Genomic DNA, 17,118 nt, shown 5'->3' with positions numbered 1-17,118 from the left:
GATGAGCAAGGCACGATATGGTTCAAGAATCAGATTTGTGTTCCTGATATTGATAGTCTTTGGAAAACCATATTGGAGGAGGCACATGACTCAGTTTATTCTATCCACCCTGGGAGCACTAAGATGTATCAGGATTTGAAGCAAAAATATTGGTGGTATGGATTGAAGAGAGATGTGGCTGCATATGTGGCTATATGCGATGTGTGCCAAAGAGTTAAGGCTGAACACCAGAGGCCAGCTGGACTACTGCATCCACTGAAGATACCTGAGTGGAAATGGGAAGAGATTGGTATGGACTTCATTGTTGGATTACCCCGCACGTCTGCTGGATATGATTCTATATGGGTGATTGTGGACAGGCTAACTAAAGTAGCCCACTTTATTCCAGTGAAGACCACGTATTCAGGAGCCAAGTTGGCGGAGTTGTACATGGCACAGATTGTTTGCCTGCATGGTGTGCCAAAGAAGATTGTGTCAGACCGGGGATCACAGTTTACCTCTCGGTATTGGAAGAAGTTGCACGAATCATTGGATACGAGATTGAATTTTAGTTCGGCTTACCATCCACAGATTGATGGGCAGACTGAGAGGACCAACCAAGTGCTAGAGGATATGTTAAGAGCTTGTGCTCTTAAACATGGTGGAAGTTGGGATAAGAGTTTGCCTTATGCGGAGTTCTCTTACAATAATAGCTATCAGGCCAGTTTGAAGATGTCACCGTTTGAGGCTTTGTATGGCAGAAAGTGCAGGACTCCACTGTATCGGGATCAAACTGGTGAAAGGCAGTTGTTTGGACCTGAGATTATACAAGAAGCAGAGGAACAAGTCCAGCAAATAAGGGAGAATTTGAGAACTGCACAGTCCAGGCAGAAGAGCTATGCTGATACCCGGAGAAGACTGCTTGAGTTTAAAGAGGGAGATTATGTCTATTTGAAGGTATCACCACTCCGGGGTATGAGAAGATTTAAAGTCAAAGGAAAGTTGTCCCCTCGCTTTATTGGACCCTTCTTAATCTTAAAGCGAGTGGGAGAGGTTGCATACCAATTGGAGTTACCGGATCATCTTGCGGATGTTCATGATGTCTTTCATGTATCTCAGCTGAAGAAATGTCTTAGGGTACCTGAAGAACAGTTACCAATGGAAGACCTTAGTGTTCAAGAGGATCTGACTTATGCTGAGTACCCCATCAAGATTTTGGATACATTGACTCGAGTTACAAGAAATAAGGTTATAAAGATGTGCAAAGTGCAATGGAGCCACCACGGCGAAGATGAAGCAACTTGGGAAAGAGAAGAAGAGCTTCACATAGATTTTCCCCACCTTTTCCCTAGATCTTCTTAAATCTCGAGGACGAGATTATTTTTAAGGGGGGTAGGCTTTGTAATACCCAAAAATGTAAGATGAAAGCATAGTTGAGATACATACATGATTTTTGCCTATGTTTATTGTAACATGTGAACCAACACCTCAAAAGTCATTAATTAATTAGTGACACTTAAAGTAATTTGTGCATCATGCTGTGATTTCTTTGTTTGTGCATTCACTCATAAAGATAATGATAAAAGAAATATGCAAATGGTAAAATCAATAAAATATAATTATGTTAATGTTGTGAATTGAGACTTAATTTACAACTCTAGAAACTGGAGAAGTAAAGGAAAACTACTATACAAAATAAAACAAAAAAATGGGATAAATGAAACCTTACCATGATGGTTTGACCAAACTACACAATTAAAATGGGTTCAAATTCCCAAATAGGTTTGAATTCAAATTTGGATTTAAAGGAATTAAGGATAAAAGAAAACAGAAAATAAAATCCAAAAAGAAAAAGGGAAAACATGGCAACTGGGCTCACTGCGCGCATTTCGGCCCACTCTAACTCCCCACCCGCGCGGCCCAAGTTCAATTCCATCCCCCGCGCGCGCCTTCAGCCCTGGATGACCGACAGGGTGCCCCCACTGTCAGCCGCTCAATCACTCACGTACACCCGCCTTCTTTCCGCGCTGCGCGCGCGTTCAGTCAATGGCTCATGGGCCCCACATTGTCAGCTCTATCCCTCCCCTCTCAACCACTTCCTCGGTTGCTCGGCTGAAAACTCGCCGGTAGACCCGGCAACAAGACCGCGCAGGGCCCGTCGCGACCACACCTCCCTGCGGTATAAAACCCTCCTCGCAGTGTTACAACCTCCGCTCCTTCCACCGTGCCCTCGCATCATCCCTAGCAGTCGCGTCACGCCGTTGACCTTGAGCCACCCCATTCCAGAGCCTTCTGTCCGCCAACTCCGTTCCCGTCCGCGGCCACTTCTAGAGCCTTCCGTGCCGCCTCGGGCTACTTCGCAGCGCTGCTGGGGAGCGCTCGTGACCGGCTGGAGGTGTTTCGACCTCGGCAGCGACCGGAATTTCTCATCGGAAGCGTTGCTCCGCCGCGTAACCACTCGCGTCGTGGACAGCTTCACTCCACCGCCCAACCCTCGGTAAGTCTCAATTTCATGTTTCTCCATGCACCTAGGTCCGCGTTACGCCGGTTCAATTTGTGTTAGACGCTCGGGTACGGTTGATTGGGTGCCTCGCCGGCGTGCTCCGCCGGATGAACAGGGCGGCGCCACCGGTTTGAGAGCCTGAGGAAGGAGATTAGCGTCCACCGTCAGATTTGGAATGAACAGCCCAGATTAGAAGTTGGGAGGAGATGGGTTTCTGGCCGTTGATCCGATCACGTACGCGCGAGATTAGATCGCGTGCCCCCCCTTCGCGGGATTAGCTTTGAACCGTTGGATCACGATCGGGCGACCACGGTTCGATACTGGTTCATAAACATGCGCTTTGATCTGGGCCGCCCACGCACGATCGGATGGCCCAGAGACCTTCATACCCCTTCGCGATGGTTATTTTATTAAAGAGCCCCCGCCAAACTTTGAAAACAACCCGCGGTCCACATTTAGGGAAACTTGAGTCTCGGTTACATTTACGTCTGGGCCCCTGACTTCTCTGGAAATCGAGGCCCGATCCAGAATTGTTTTAAATCAATTAAATGGATTAGAAATTGGATTTTTTAATATGAAAATAAACCCTAGAACTTGTATAGATCATAGAAAATCCATTTTTAGTCCAAATTGAGCCATTCAAATTTCTAAAATTTTGTAATAATATTCTCTACCATTTAGTGTCTCTGTTTTGACATGAAAACAGTTAGAAAATTAATTTATCATTTAATCATATTTCAAGCACATTAAATCTTAGGAAATTCATAACTTGAAATCTATAACCCCAAATTTAATAATTCCAGTTTCTATGATCTCATTTTAATGTGTAGATTTTTACTGTATATTTTATTTACATGTTTGGTGTGATGTTGATTTTGGCTATACTATGTATGTATTGTGTTGATGCGAATAGACGAGCAAGCCACTGTGGATTCTGAGGTTCAACAAGTAGAGGTAGCTGAGCAGGAGCTCATTGAAGGCAAGTTGTGCCCTTGATCACTTACTTTTCCTAGCCATGTTCTTATTAATTTTAATGATCTGCATAGGTTAATTTTGATGGGATCCTTTAGGTTACCCCAGTTTTGGTTATCTTTATACCTTGTTCACCCCTGAAATATTTTTGGGTAGTACCTGCTATTGCTTTATGTGGATTGGGTATGGAGATACAACAATCATGATTACTCTTTTATTATCTTGCTATTATTACTGTTCATGTTAAGATCATTAAATTAATGGGAACATGGAGCGACCACCCGGGAAAACAGTGCTACCACAAGGGTTTAATGGGACGCCCTTGGCTGATTAACTAGGAAAGCTAGTGGAGGTCTTCCTTACCTGAAAGGGGCAAGGGCAGCAGGGGAGTGGTCAGTGTAGGGAGGTCCTTGGTTGATTTTGCTGCGATGGCGGTCAGGCAAGAACCCTGCACTGGAGCTTCCTATAAACTGTAGCGGGATTTCTGAAGCTAGTGGAACTTTGTAAAGGCCTCGTAGTGTTACCCTGCCTCGCCTCCTCGGTAGAGGTGTATGGGATTAGCCGTCTCTTGGCAGATGGGTAACATGACTTGTGGGTAAAGATGCGCAACCTCTGCAGAGTGTAAAACTAGTATACTAGCCGTGCTCACGGTCATGAGCGGCTCGGACCCTCACATGATTAATTATGGAACTTAAATTCAATTTGACATTTGCATCGCATTTGGGATTATTTTACTATTACTTTCCTTTATTATTATTAAGGTTTGGTATTTACTTACACTTAGTAATTGCTAATAAAATTTTGACCAACTTATAAAAGCAATGCTCAGCTTCAGCCTTTATTTCATTGATCAGCCTTACACTTCATGAACTCCCACCTTTGGTGAGTTCATGCCACATTATTCCCCACGACTTGTTGAGCTATAAACGTATGTGAGCTCACTCTTGCTGTCTCACACCCCCCCCACAGGAGAAGAACAGGTGGTCGAAGAGGAGCCGCCTAACACTGAGGCATTCGACTTGATCTAGGTGGCGTTTCTCAGTCGACATTGGCGCCAACGATCCTTAGTTCGTTTTATATTTATCTTTATTTTGTAATAAGTCTTCCGCTATGTAATAAATACTCTGATGTTTTATGACATTTATCTCTATACACTCTGTTATTATATATGTTGTCTTCTTGGCGCATGTATGAGATGCACCCGGCTTTGTTTCTTAAAACCGGGTGTTACAAATGTAGATGCACCATGAGAACAAAACAAATGATGTTACTCGTGCTCTTTTATCTGATTCGATTTCATATTATGCGGCATTTGTAGCTCCTTGGCCTTTTTTGCAAGGAGTGTATGAAAAGACCAGTTGAACGAAAGATGCGATCATTCTTTTCTCTGCTAGAACTCATGGACATTGACATTTAATTGACAAACCCAACTCAAGCTCTCGTGGCATGCATATCCCTACCTGAATTATGAGGCAAGCATGATTGGGTTCGGTAAAATACTTGTCCCTCGAATAGCAAGTATAATTTTCATAGGATCACCAGATCTTATTTTTACATTCACTACCGCAATTGCAATTATATTTGTTCTAGCGGACTAAACAAATCTTACTTTTGTTTTTTTTTGAAATAGTAGATTCCATAGATAGATTAATTGATGTTCTTGGTGCTTGTGAAGATACTTCAACTCTAGCCAACTTCTCTTCTGTTGTGGCCAAGATATGTGAGCATGTTGATGGCACAATTGCTGATGAATTTTGGCAATAATTCCCGTGTATCAAATTGTAGATATATTGTTTTCAGAAAATGAGCATTGTATGAAAATGTGTTTGCGAGACTTGCATCTTTGATAAAGGTTGGAAAGTTGAAGGCTATTGAGACTATGATTGAATCGGGAATTGATAAGAATCTTCTTGTGTTTCTAAGCAATGGTTTTGAGATCTCGCAGCACCCACGCGATTACCACGCTAAAACATGCAGTGAACTTGGTGCTCCATTTTAAGGGTGCATGGGACCCGCAATGTTGCTTCATTTGCCTTGGCATGCTCCGATGCTCGGATCAGTTTGAAAAGATTTGTTTTATTTGACAGAAATGTATTACAACCAACAAAGACCAACAATTATTTGAGGTGATTATTCATAATATCCTTCGGAGATACGATAAAAATATCATTGAAACCATCAAATATTTATTATCTCTTGTTGAAAGGGTAAATGATACAAGGGTGCAAGACCTCCTTTTTTGGAAGTTTTATATTTACTCTTTATGTAAAAAATATGATAAAATCATGTGTAAATAAGTGTTTGAATCTTGATTGTTAACTCCATATTCACATCCACCTAATTAATAAAAAACATATATTTTATGATTTATTAAAATAAAATTTATCCAATATCATATATAAAACCATAGCGGGTATATGACTAATAGGAAATAAATACTTTGCTTCCGACAGCTCCTTTTTATGACAAATTGGTTTCAATGATATTAGGTTCCATATTCAATCGGAGGGAGTACTTTTAGGAAACCGGAGGGAGTACTGATATTTTATGTAAACCGGTTTATCAGTAAAATATATGATAGTTTTATATTTTATGTAAATTAATTGGGGAATATCTCCTCCGGTTTATCAGTAAAGATTACTCGGAAATAAATACTTTGATTCCGACAGCTCCTTCGTTCTCCTCCGCTCCCCTTTTTGCGCCGCGTCTGCCACGGCCCCACCCGCTCGTCTCCTTCTAGGTGCCTGTTTGTTTCGGCTTCTGGCAGCTTCTGGCCACCAAAAGCTGCTGCGGACTGCCAAACGCTCAGCTTTTCAGCCAGCTTCTATAAAATTCGTTGAGGCAAAAATCATCCAAAATCAACATAAACACATAATCGGTTGAGTCGTTATAATAGTAGGAATCCGTCACTTTCTAGATCCTGAGCCCTATGAATAACTTTATCTTTCTCCACACGTAATCGTAATGATACTCAGATTCTCTCCACAGCCAGATTCTCCCTACAGCCAGATTTTCAGAAAAGCTGGTCAGAAAAAAGCTGAACCAAACAGGCCCTAGATCTCTCGTCCTCCCGCGGTCCCGCCGTCCCGATTCACCACATTCAGCTCGCCGTGTTGCGCTCACTCAACCAAATCCAATCCCGGCGGAGGGAAGCGTCGTCTAAATTCCAACCCTAGGCCATGGCGAATGCGGCTTCATCCGCATCGTCGCCGGGGGCAGGTCCCTCCTCCTCGCCGCAGGCCGGTGGAGACGGGGGAGGGGACGCGCACACGCCGCGGCAGCGGCAGGGCCGGCCCCCGCGCGCCGGCTCCGACCCGCTCCTCATCGTCTGCGGCTGCTTCAGCGTCGTCACGGTCGCCACCGCGCTTCTCTGCGTCGCCGTCAACGTCGTCTCCGCCGTCCAGTCCTTCCGCGCCGGCTCCGATGTGCGTGGCCTGCCCCGCCCCGCTCGCCCCGTTCCGTTCCAGTGCGACTTTCCCCTTCCCGTCCACGCCCGCCCTGGGGGCTGATTCGATGCTTCCGTTGCCTTCCGCAGATATTCGGGGGCATATTCCGGTGCTACGCGGTCGTCTTCTCGCTATTCGTCGCCGTCCTCGAGACCGAGTGGGGGTTCATCATCCGTTTCTGGAAGGTTGGTTCGCTTTCTATCTCCAGCGTACCTCTTATTTGCTTTGGAATTTGGATTGTCGTGGGTCTGACATGCCGCGAATTCGTTGCGATCGAAACGACGAGCCTATTCAATTGGAGCCTGATTGGTCGTATCTGATTGATCATGGAATGTTTGGTGATGTATGTACAATGTTACACAGTTCAACCAATCAATTGGGGCACTCGGTAAACTGTGCTGCTGCAGTGAGCTTTCTAGTAGTGTGCCACTCTGTCTCTCTAGTCACTGTTTTTTTTTACATAAACATTTACACACGGACACACTCACACACCTCTGTTCATTTGCATTGTTATACTGGTCAAATCTCTTAGTCAGTTAGCATTTGTAGCGTCCTACTTGAGATGTCTTTGTACATGTCCAATGCCGGCCCTTGGGGGGGTCGACCAGTGCCCTTGATGTACCTCCAGATTAATGGGGCCTCATCCCATGTAGTGATTAGTGAATATTATTTAGTATTAGTTTGTAAAGGCCCAACAACAATAAGACAGGTAGCATCAGCTCACGTCTTGCTTTTCTAAACGCACGTAGCTTTGCCCTATCTTGCCTGGCGGCAGTGTGACACCTGCTTCCTTGCTTTTCTGTCCTGCCTGGTGGCCGCGTCGCGAGGGTTAATGCATTGTGTGACCTGATCTGAGTACTTGACGAGAGTCACAGACTCACCGTTAGCTGTTCTTGTGATCCCTGGTACAGTTTGTTTATCTCATGCCTTCTATTCGTTGTTTGCCTGTTTTAGGCCAATCAGAGCCGATGCAGGGCTAGCAGAGTAGGCATCATCAATGAATTCACACCTAGATATGTTTGAAGAATTTTTTAAGATAAAATTATTATATACTTCTTATTTGATATTTTATATGAACAATTGTTTAGATATACATGAAGTGTTTATTGATAACACATATACAATATATTTATATATAAGAATTATTATTAGAATGGGTCTCCATTATAAATCTAGACCTGGGCCTTTAAAATGTCAGGACCTGCACTGTACATGTCTGATTTCTATATGTAGTGCACCATCAGGTTCATTTGGTTCAGGTTCCATGTCGTGTTTACGATGATCAACCTACGATATTATTTGCTTTGTGTCAAGGAGTGTCTGTAAACTAACACTGAGCTTGTATGGATGCCCAGTGTTTCAATAAGATTTTAGGTGACTACTTTGTTTACCTTTTATCAAAAAAAATATTGTGTTTACCAGTAAACATAATTTTGTAAGTTTATTAGATGGTGGTTTGTTCTGTTCTCATGTTATTTCCATAACAACCTTTATCTGTTTCAGTCAATAAATGCCATTTGGTGCTCAGGTTCTGCAAGTTAGTGAGGCTAGCTTAGTATATTTTCATGACTTACTGCCTCATTGATTTAGTGGTGTCTTTACTTCTTACATGATCAGATATTTGAATACTGGCCTGCACGGGGAATGCTCCAGATCTTGTAAGTGTTTTTTTACTTCTGTATGACCATATATTTTCTTCTTCTAATTTTGTTTCCAAAACTCAGCACTCAATCTGTGTTTATATATTTGAATGCACAATTGAGTAAACCACTTATGCTTGGTGCTCATCCAGATACGGGATGTGATTGTTATTCTTTTTTTTTCAAGTAATTCAGAAAAATAGATATCAGATGAAGTTGTAGATGTGACAGTGAGGCATTGATTTGTATTGTTCAGTTGTTTGTTTTGTTAAACAAAAAAATTATCTGCTTACAATGTCAACTTGCTTTCGCCATAAACCTGGACCAAGATTTGATGAGCAACAACAATCATGTGCTGGATTGTATTACATTCATATTCCTTTTACTTTTGGTTGCTGGCAGTGTTGCTGTCATGACGAAGGCATACCCAAGTATTGAAAGGAATGATCTCAAATTGCTCCAGGAGATTGCCAGCTACATGCTTCTTGCATGTGGAGCTGTCTATGTTGTCTCGGTAAGATAATTTTGGATGCCTGTATGTGTTGAAAGACTGTAACTGCAGAAATAGTTCAGATTAAGAAAGTTTGGACAGAACACTGTAAAATGGCTAAACATTAAATCTCTTAGGACATTGAAGCCTTCATAATTCAGTCATCTTTGTTCTGGAAAATTAGTACAGTTACTACTCAACCTTATTTCATAGGCTGCACATCATTATGAAACATGAGCCAATTGATAGCTTGTAGCACAAGCTGAAAATTTTCATGCAAACACTCCAAAATATTGTGATGATCATTCATGAAGCTGTCCCTACCAGCTATGTCGACATGTCGTGTCATAGGGTTCGTACGATAGTATGATCTTACGATTTGCAATGAAAACAAACGGTCAACATTGCCTTCTCTTATTACATCTTAACAAATGTATTTAACTAAAAAAACTTTGAATATATAGGGGATATTGTGCATTGGTGTGCTAAAACGTTCTAGGCAGCAGAAAGCAATATCACGGGAGCAAGCAGCCAAAGACCTGCAAGTAAGTACTTGGTTCATACTTCAAATGTGACATCATGGAATCCTTTGATTGGATATTTCTTTGTTTTGAGCTATTGTCTTTTCGGTCTTTAAGATACCCTTTCTGTGGCTTGTGCCTAAATTTACTCACTGTTGCTCAGTTTCATCTTCAGTAGTTCAATTATTCCGCTTTCAGTTACTGTGTCATAAGATTATTCTTTTTCTTCAGCCCTGTTTGTTTTCTTCCCATGTATAGTTCAGGAGGTGTAGCTCATTAGAAAATAGAAATATAAAAATCTGGCTTAAAAAATGGTGCCCCTCTTTAACCCAAAATGATCACCCTGTTCTGCAGTGTTGTTTATGCGTGTTGAATTTAGAATGCTATGTTATAATTATCCCGGGCCATATTGCATCAAGTATAATATGTGCTAACAGGAGAACTGCATCTGGTTTCTAAAAGAGAGTATGCACAACCTGCAAAATCGATAATGGTGCCACAGACCATTATTATTTTGTTGATCATAGCCAACCAAAGTCCATTGGATAGTGTATTGCCAAAACCGCTCCACTTAGTTTCGAGGTTCAGGGTGCAGCCTATAAATAGCACAGGCATATTTTTGGGTCTGTACATTGTTACTGCCAGCTCATCTTTCCTCATTTTCTCAATTCGTATGGTGTTTCAGGAGTTGGAGAAACGGAGAGAGGAACTTGAGGCATTGTTACTTGCTGAACGGTCGGAGTTGGTTTGAAGGCTGACCACCGTGATCTAACAATTTATCTTCTGTTGTAGATAAATGCTTTCTTTTTTCTTTTTCTAATGATAGCATACTGCTTGGTCATGGCCCTGAGTCATTCATCCAGAAGTCACTTGATTGAAGTGTATCTTCTTCTTTAGTTTCTGTGAGTATGGATCCTTTGTTATGTTTATACCAAGTCAACAGATTCTAAATTGTCTCTACTCTACATATTGATGTGGCTTTGCAATCGCTAGATTCTAAACTTATTATCTCTATTCTACATGCTGATGTTGCTTTGCAGTGACTTGGGCCTCACATTTGACGTTTTGCATTATAGTGATATTTTGCATCGGATCCACTTTTCTTAATTATTACCGATACAGAGTTGCATATGTTTCTGTTGTTAACACCATGCTTTTTACGGACAGGGATTGCAGCTTCCCTCTTGGTTTCAGCTGAATTGTGGGCTTCTTGGTTTCAGAGCATTGTATTGATTCATCGTCTGGGGCTGTAAGATTGCAGCATGAATTTGATGTAGCACCCTGACTTGTGTCGTCCAATCCTGTCGTGTACGCATAAATGCATTGCTGAATAATTCACCTGATTTTTGCACTTAATGTCTCTTGTGATGTGGTAACTCAGTCCTTGAGCCATAATTATGATTATGTTTTCATGTATACTCCCTCTGTCTAAAATTAAAATTCGTTTTAGTTCATTACTAGATTCATACAATACTTAACATATGTGTTTTAAATATATTTATTTAGGTTCATCTTCATCCATTTAAATATGGACATAAAAAACAAGAGCTAAAATGACTACTATTTTGAGACTGAGGAAGTATGTTTTACCCAATGATTACTGGGTGCTAGAATTGTTCCCATTTTCTTTTAGGGTTCGTTTGGTGGACATGGAAATAGAGGGTAGATCCCCTCTATTTCCTTGTCCACTAAGAGGAACATGTTCTCATATACTTACTCTATTTTTTTTATATTTGACGTGTTTTAGATAAAAATGAACTAGCAGCTGACCAATATTCGAGAACGAATGTAGTATTATATTTTTATCTAAATCATTTTTAAGAGGAACTTTTTTTTAAATCGGATGCTAACCATCTTATAGTCGTGATAACGCTCAGTAGCATTCATGTCCAGCATCAGAGGCTCTATCTTTATGTTCGATAGCTTTCATGAGCTCTCTTACACTCTTTATATTTATCTACTATCATAGAGTTTGTCAATCGTTATACTTAAGGTGCTGTTTGGTTCAAACGTTGTTAAGGAAATGGTAATGTGATCTCTTATCAGTGATAAGGTTACTAGTTATAATTGGATTAGATAGTAGTACATAGTATTACTAAAAAGAGCTCAACCAAACAAAACTATTAATATCCATTACCCTAAGTAATCCGTTTATGTTACATTTCGGCAAACCAAACACCATCTAAGATGCAGCATACTGCTACCGTATTATCCTTAGGGACCATTTGGATCTATTCATTCTAGAGGAATTATAATTTATATAATAAAATAGTCTATTTAGCTTGGAATTTGGCATTCCAACACTTTCCAAAACTCAGATATAAGACTATCTTAGATTCATGGGTGAAGTATGAGAAATAATTCTTTGTACCGAAATATGTTTCTACTCTGCAAGACTGCAATTTATAAGGCGCTCTTCGCTTGTAGCATATAAATATCTTTCAAATATTGCTAATAATAGTGCAAATATATTTCATATAAACCATATTAGCTTAATTAATGTTTGCCTAATAAGGAACCAAACGGCTCATTATTGAATTATGTATGTTTTTTTTCATTAATTAGAGGACCAAGACCTTCACAAGAGGCTTAAGAACCATATATTTGTGCAGCGGCGTGTGCTTGTTAGTCGCAGGGTTTTCTTTCTCGTCGGGGAACACTGAAATTTGGTGAAATTTTCCGTTTTCACTGCTGACCGAGATGTGAATTTGTTCTGGTTTTTTTTTAATAAATTTCGGTTCCAAATTCAAAAGTCAAACTTTGGTAAAAAAACGAAATGGTGAACACTGGTCAGTAGGAGGGAAATAAGGAAGAAAATGACGAGTGGCTCCATGTGTCAGTGAGAGAGGAGACTTGGTCGAGTGAACCGTGAATGACATGTGGTGTCCATTCGTATTCGTACACAGAAGCTTTGTAGCTGCTCATATCTCACAACAACTAGCTGTTGTTTTTTTTTAAAAAAAAGTTATAGCTTGACTAGACAAACTTTAAATGATCATGCGAGGAACTATACCTAACAACATAACATAAGTTGTCCAAGGACTGATGAGACGCTAATGCATGGACCGAGCCGCCTTTCACTCTTTCTCTCTCTTATCTTCTCTCTTTCAGGGTGAGTGACAGACACACAGAGACAGAGACAAGTTCAAAGTAGGCGCACGCTGAAGGAGACAGAAGAATGCCTGGAGAATATCCTCCTCCGGCTCCGCTGTGGATAAGAGCACGCAGGCAGGACCCAGTTGCCACTACACAAAGATTACTCTGACCGCCAGCCAGCGATAGGGACGCCGGAGTTGTTAATGCCGCCACCCCCGGCAGCGTGCACTGCATGCAGGCTTGCCGCTTGCAGCACGGGGGAGTCGCAGAGGAAGGAGGCCTGCATCTGCATGCCAAGAACGCCCGCCGTCGGCAACGGTGAGGTTCTTGGCGTGCGACTGTGCGGACGGTTGGGGGCAGCAGATGAACAGAAAGGCTGCTGCCGTGCCCGTGTCTTCTTTAGCATTCTGCTGTCAGTTCAGTTCAGCAGATGAAGGAGGCCTGCATGCTGCTACTGGTACAGACTACAGAGTACAGTACAGAAACGTGCTGTTGATGATGGGGAACAGGATAATGAACGACATGTTGGTTGGTTAATCGTTATCAGGATTTCAGCCTGGACCACCCGGCCCCAAGTTCCGAGGACAGCATCCAAAGTTTCTATTCAATGCTAGAACTCTGCAACATTTCAGCAGCTGGACTGTTCATTCGGTGACCAACAGCAAAAACATTTTTTTTATTACTACTGCTGCACATGCAAAATCTTAAATGGACTGTTCATTCCTCGACACACATTTTATTCAACGAAAAGAAGAACTGAAGATGGTGACAAAAAAGCCCGAAACATGGATTAGCCGCAAAACTGTATCATCTCATCTCTTTGGGATGTACAAACCCGAAGCATCAGTTTGGTCTCGAGCGCTCAAGGCCCGATCTCCCTCACTCCCTGTATGTAATGTAATGTAACTATGTATGTGTACAGACAGCTACACTACTCTCAGTTTCCCTCCTGATGATTCCCGTTCCTGAGGCTGCAGCTCCCCTCTCAGCAGCAGCAGCAGCAGCAGCCTCTCCATCATTTCCAGCCATAGCTCTCGGACCGTCCGTCTTCCTCCTCGCAGCTGACGGTGGCCGCCGACGAGACTGCGATGCCTGAGGTGGAGAAGTGGAGCGGGCCGTGGGGAGACCCGGACTGCGAGCTGCTTTGCTCCTGCGGAATCCACAGCCCTCCCACCAGCACGATGGGCTGGCTCACCACGCCGGACCCTGGCGCCCTCCGGTTGTGCAGCCGGTATTTCTGAAGAACCAACACCATCATCAGACAGATCCATGTCAGCATCCTCTTTTTTTTTTATTTATTTCACAACAAATTAAACAAGGGCAGTGAATTGAATCGTCATCTCCCGGAGATGAGAATGAGATGGATGCATGTCATGTCATGTCAAGGGGAAGCTGCTGCTGGATTGCTAACCTGAAGGTGGCTTTTCACTTCGTCGTTTGTGAGGCCGTCCACCTTCATCAGCTCCCTGATCTGCTTTGGGGTGGCAACTGCAGTGCAGACAATCAGACATGAATGAACTCGTTAATTCCAACTCTACGTATCTAATACGGCAGGCAAGCAAGTAGGTAAGAACACGCTGCAGGCCGCCCAAAACCGGCAAGAAATAATTTGCATCTGAAGAGCAAGGCTCACCTTGGGGGCCACCGAGCTGGTTCAAGGCGGCGACGAACTGGCGATGCAGCTCCGTGGACCAGCAACGCCGAGCCTTCCTCGCCTGCTGCGACGGGGACTGGACGCCAACGCTAAGCGAAGGGGCAGCTGGCGCCGTGGCGGCGGCCGCCCTCGTCGCCGCCTGCGCAAACCCCACCACCTGGCGTCGGCTCTCCTCGGCGGCGCTCTTGGTCGCCGGCGGCGACAGCAAGCACAGGTCGGGCATCCCGGCGCGCGCGGCGGCCTTGTCGTCCATTCTCAAGCCGAGCGGCGCGAACGCCGGCGCGCCGGAGCCCACGGCAGCCTTGAGCGGCAAGAAAGCGCCGCCGGCGGCGCGAGACCTGGCCTCAGGCGAGCTCCTCTCCTTGTCTTGCTTCTGCGATCGCAAAGCTCCAAACTTTTAGTCCGCCGCCCACCACCGTCCACCAACGTGCTCAGAGTTCACGGATCGAAACGACGCCCGAATCGTGCCGTACCTCTGGTTCCGCGTCCTCGCGGCCGCAATCGCCCGTCCAGAGCTGCGCCGTGCTCATCCACTTGCTCTTGTCCCCGGCGGCGCCGTCCTCCTCCGCCACCGCCTTCCCCGCTTCCTCCTTCATCACATCGATCACTGCGCACACGCCAACGCATCGCCGCATAAAAAAAACGCATCCCAAAAATGGAAAAAGAAGCAAGAGGAAAATGAATCACAGGTGGGGAAAGAATAGGGGAAGAGGTAGGTGCGTGCGTGCTCACCGTCTGCGAGGAGGCGCGCGCAGAGCGGCAGCTCCCGCTTGAACATCTCGATCTTGCCCCGCTCCTCCTCGAGGCGGCGGATGCAGGCGTCCATGTCCGGCGCCGGCGCCGGCGCGTAGTCCTTGCTCTGCCGCACGGCCTTGGAGGCGAAGTGCCTCAGATCCAGGCTCAAATCGGCGCCCATCCCGATCTCCACGACGTCCAGCCCCATCGTCGCGATGAATCTGTCTACGGTGTCCTGTGTGCTGTGCCGGAAGGAACAAGTGCGCGGGCGGCGGATGGGAACTGCCAGAGGTCGTGGAAGGTGAGCTCCATTTATAGCAGACGAGGGAAAAAACTGGAGACGAGGGAGGAGTGATAGAATCTCGCAGCCAACAAGGACGAGTTTTCACGTCCATGGAATATTTGCACTAAAGCCCCTTATGTCTGTTGTATATTGTAAATTTACTGCTATATCTACTCTTACGTATGTGTTTTGTAGGATATTTTCAATTTAGTATTACTTCTGTTCTCGAATATTTGTCGCTCACTAGTTCATTTTTGAACTAAACAACGATAAATAAAAAAGAACTGAAGGAGTAGTACATTTGCTCTTATGTGTAATAAAGGTTGGATAACATTTCTTAAACAAGTCAGATGACGTTTTAGCTTGATTTCGGGTTTGGTTTCTTCTTAAAACCTAGATCAAGCTTGGTTCCATTTTACTCCTAATTTAAAACTATGACGAAGCTTCTACCATTGTTTTCAGAAAAACAACCCTTTACAGATTTAGTACATTATTTGTCACATAGGAAGACCCCTTGCGTTTGTAATATATTTTAATTTTAGTGCTATATACTTGTTCTTGTAATAAAGGTTTTGCTAACATTTCATAAACGAGTCTTAAGATGCATTGATGGCCTGGTTATGGGGATCAAATTCATCTCAAAATATGGATCAAGCTTGGTTTTTTTACTTCAAATCAACAAACTATGACAGAGCTCCTACCATTGTTTTTGGAAAAATAATCTTTTAAAGATTTATCGTATAGGGAAACACCTTGTGTTTGTAGAATATTTTAATTTAGTACTGATTCTACTCTTGTAATAAAAGTTTAGCTAACATTTTCATAAACAAGTCCAATGGCATATTAGACTGTTTTCGGGCTTGGTTTCGTCTCAAAACCTGTATCAAACTTGGTTCTTTTTTACTCATATTAAAAATCTACCACGAAGCTTTTGTCATAGTTTTGGAAAAAAACAATCTTTTGCAGAATTAGTACATAATTTGTTGTATAGGGAAACCTCTCGGGTTTCTAGGATATTTTTTAATTCAACACTATATTTTCTCTTGTAACGAAGGTTTAGCTACTAGAATTTTCGTACAGGGAAACACCTTGTGTTTGTAGAATATTTTAATTTAGTACTAAATCTACTCTTGTAATAAAAGTTCAGCTAAAATTTTCATAAACAAGTCCAATGGTGTACTAGTCGGTTTTCGAGCTCGGTTTCATCTCAAAACCTGGATCTTGGTTTTTTTACCAAAATAAAAATATAGCATGAACCTTTTGTCATATTTTTGGAAAAGAACAATCTTATAATTAGTACATAACTTGTTGTATAGGGAAACCTCTTGCGTTTCTAGGATATTTTTAATTCTGTACTATATTTCCTTCTGTAACAAAAGTTTAGCTAAAATTTTGTAGGCAAGTCCAATGTTAGATATTTCTTAGGCTCAAATTTTTCTAAAAATTACCTCAAACTTAGTTCTTTTTACTCCTAATAAAATAAAATAAAGATTAAGCTTGGTTCTTTTTTACTCCTAATAAAAAAATTCCATCTTGGTTTCTTCTCAAAACTTAGATCAAGCTAGGTTCCATTTAACTCTAATAAAAAACTAGCTACGATGAAGTTTATACCATTGTTTTTAAAAAATAGCCCTTTAGAAATTTAGTACATTACTTGTCATGTACGAAGACCCCTTATGTTTGTAGGATATTTTTAATTTAGTGCCATATACTTTATATTGTAATAAAAGTTTTGCTAACACTTGATAAACAAGTTTTAAGATGTATTGCCTGGTTTTCGGGCTCCGATCCATCTCAAA

General features: G+C 42.6%; 2 protein-coding genes across 5 annotated transcripts; one reads left to right on the top strand and one right to left on the bottom strand.

Moving 5' to 3' along the window:
- The first annotated feature begins 6,439 nt into the window (after positions 1–6,439).
- On the top strand, positions 6,440–13,329 carry LOC100272789 (uncharacterized). 4 transcript variants are annotated; one of them, XR_561688.3, is made up of 8 exons: positions 6,440–6,879; positions 6,990–7,085; positions 8,518–8,558; positions 8,943–9,054; positions 9,495–9,575; positions 10,237–10,453; positions 10,719–10,859; positions 12,663–13,329. XR_561688.3 is itself a non-coding variant. In XM_008669267.3 (6 exons), the coding sequence occupies exons 1-6, from the start codon at positions 6,634–6,636 to the stop codon at positions 10,300–10,302; spliced, it is 642 nt and encodes a 213-aa protein (XP_008667489.1). In that variant the 5' UTR covers positions 6,440–6,633; the 3' UTR covers positions 10,303–10,570. The 4 variants fall into 4 exon arrangements, 2 of the variants coding, with proteins under 2 accessions (XP_008667489.1, NP_001140714.1); XR_561687.3 differs by lacking the exon at positions 12,663–13,329 and having other exon boundaries at positions 10,719–10,969; XM_008669267.3 differs by lacking the exons at positions 10,719–10,859; positions 12,663–13,329 and having other exon boundaries at positions 10,237–10,570.
- Positions 13,330–13,372: 43 nt separating this feature from the next.
- On the bottom strand, positions 13,373–15,355 carry LOC100283628 (uncharacterized). Its single transcript, NM_001156529.2, has 5 exons — positions 15,034–15,355; positions 14,775–14,908; positions 14,281–14,674; positions 14,059–14,135; positions 13,373–13,884 (listed from the first exon to the last, which is right to left on the bottom strand). Exons 1-5 carry the CDS (start codon positions 15,242–15,244, stop codon positions 13,663–13,665), a joined length of 1,038 nt encoding a protein of 345 aa, NP_001150001.1. The 5' UTR covers positions 15,245–15,355; the 3' UTR covers positions 13,373–13,662.
- Positions 15,356–17,118: the final 1,763 nt, after the last annotated feature.

The sequence above is a fragment of the Zea mays genome, chromosome 2, assembly GCF_902167145.1.
Source record: "Zea mays cultivar B73 chromosome 2, Zm-B73-REFERENCE-NAM-5.0, whole genome shotgun sequence".
In the NCBI taxonomy this organism is placed as follows: Eukaryota; Viridiplantae; Streptophyta; class Magnoliopsida; order Poales; family Poaceae; genus Zea; species Zea mays.
The sequence above is the reverse complement of the archived record's forward strand: the minus strand, read 5'-3'. Positions and strand labels throughout refer to the sequence as shown.

What these genes read in the sequence shown, in the direction of transcription:
- LOC100272789 (XM_008669267.3), top strand. Translation starts at nt 6,634, where the DNA reads ATGGCGAATGCGGCTTCATCCGCATCGTCGCCGGGGGCAGGTCCCTCC. An exon ending in TCATCATCCGTTTCTGGAAG is followed by an intron (nt 7,086 to 8,517) that starts GTTGGTTCGCTT and finishes TTACATGATCAG; the next exon opens with ATATTTGAATACTGGCCTGC. An exon ending in CGGGGAATGCTCCAGATCTT is followed by an intron (nt 8,559 to 8,942) that starts GTAAGTGTTTTT and finishes GGTTGCTGGCAG; the next exon opens with TGTTGCTGTCATGACGAAGG.
- LOC100283628 (NM_001156529.2), bottom strand. Translation starts at nt 15,244, where the DNA reads ATGGGGCTGGACGTCGTGGAGATCGGGATGGGCGCCGATTTGAGCCTG. An exon ending in GCGAGGACGCGGAACCAGAG is followed by an intron (nt 14,675 to 14,774) that starts GTACGGCACGAT and finishes TTGCGATCGCAG; the next exon opens with AAGCAAGACAAGGAGAGGAG. An exon ending in AAGTGAAAAGCCACCTTCAG is followed by an intron (nt 13,885 to 14,058) that starts GTTAGCAATCCA and finishes TTGGTTCTTCAG; the next exon opens with AAATACCGGCTGCACAACCG.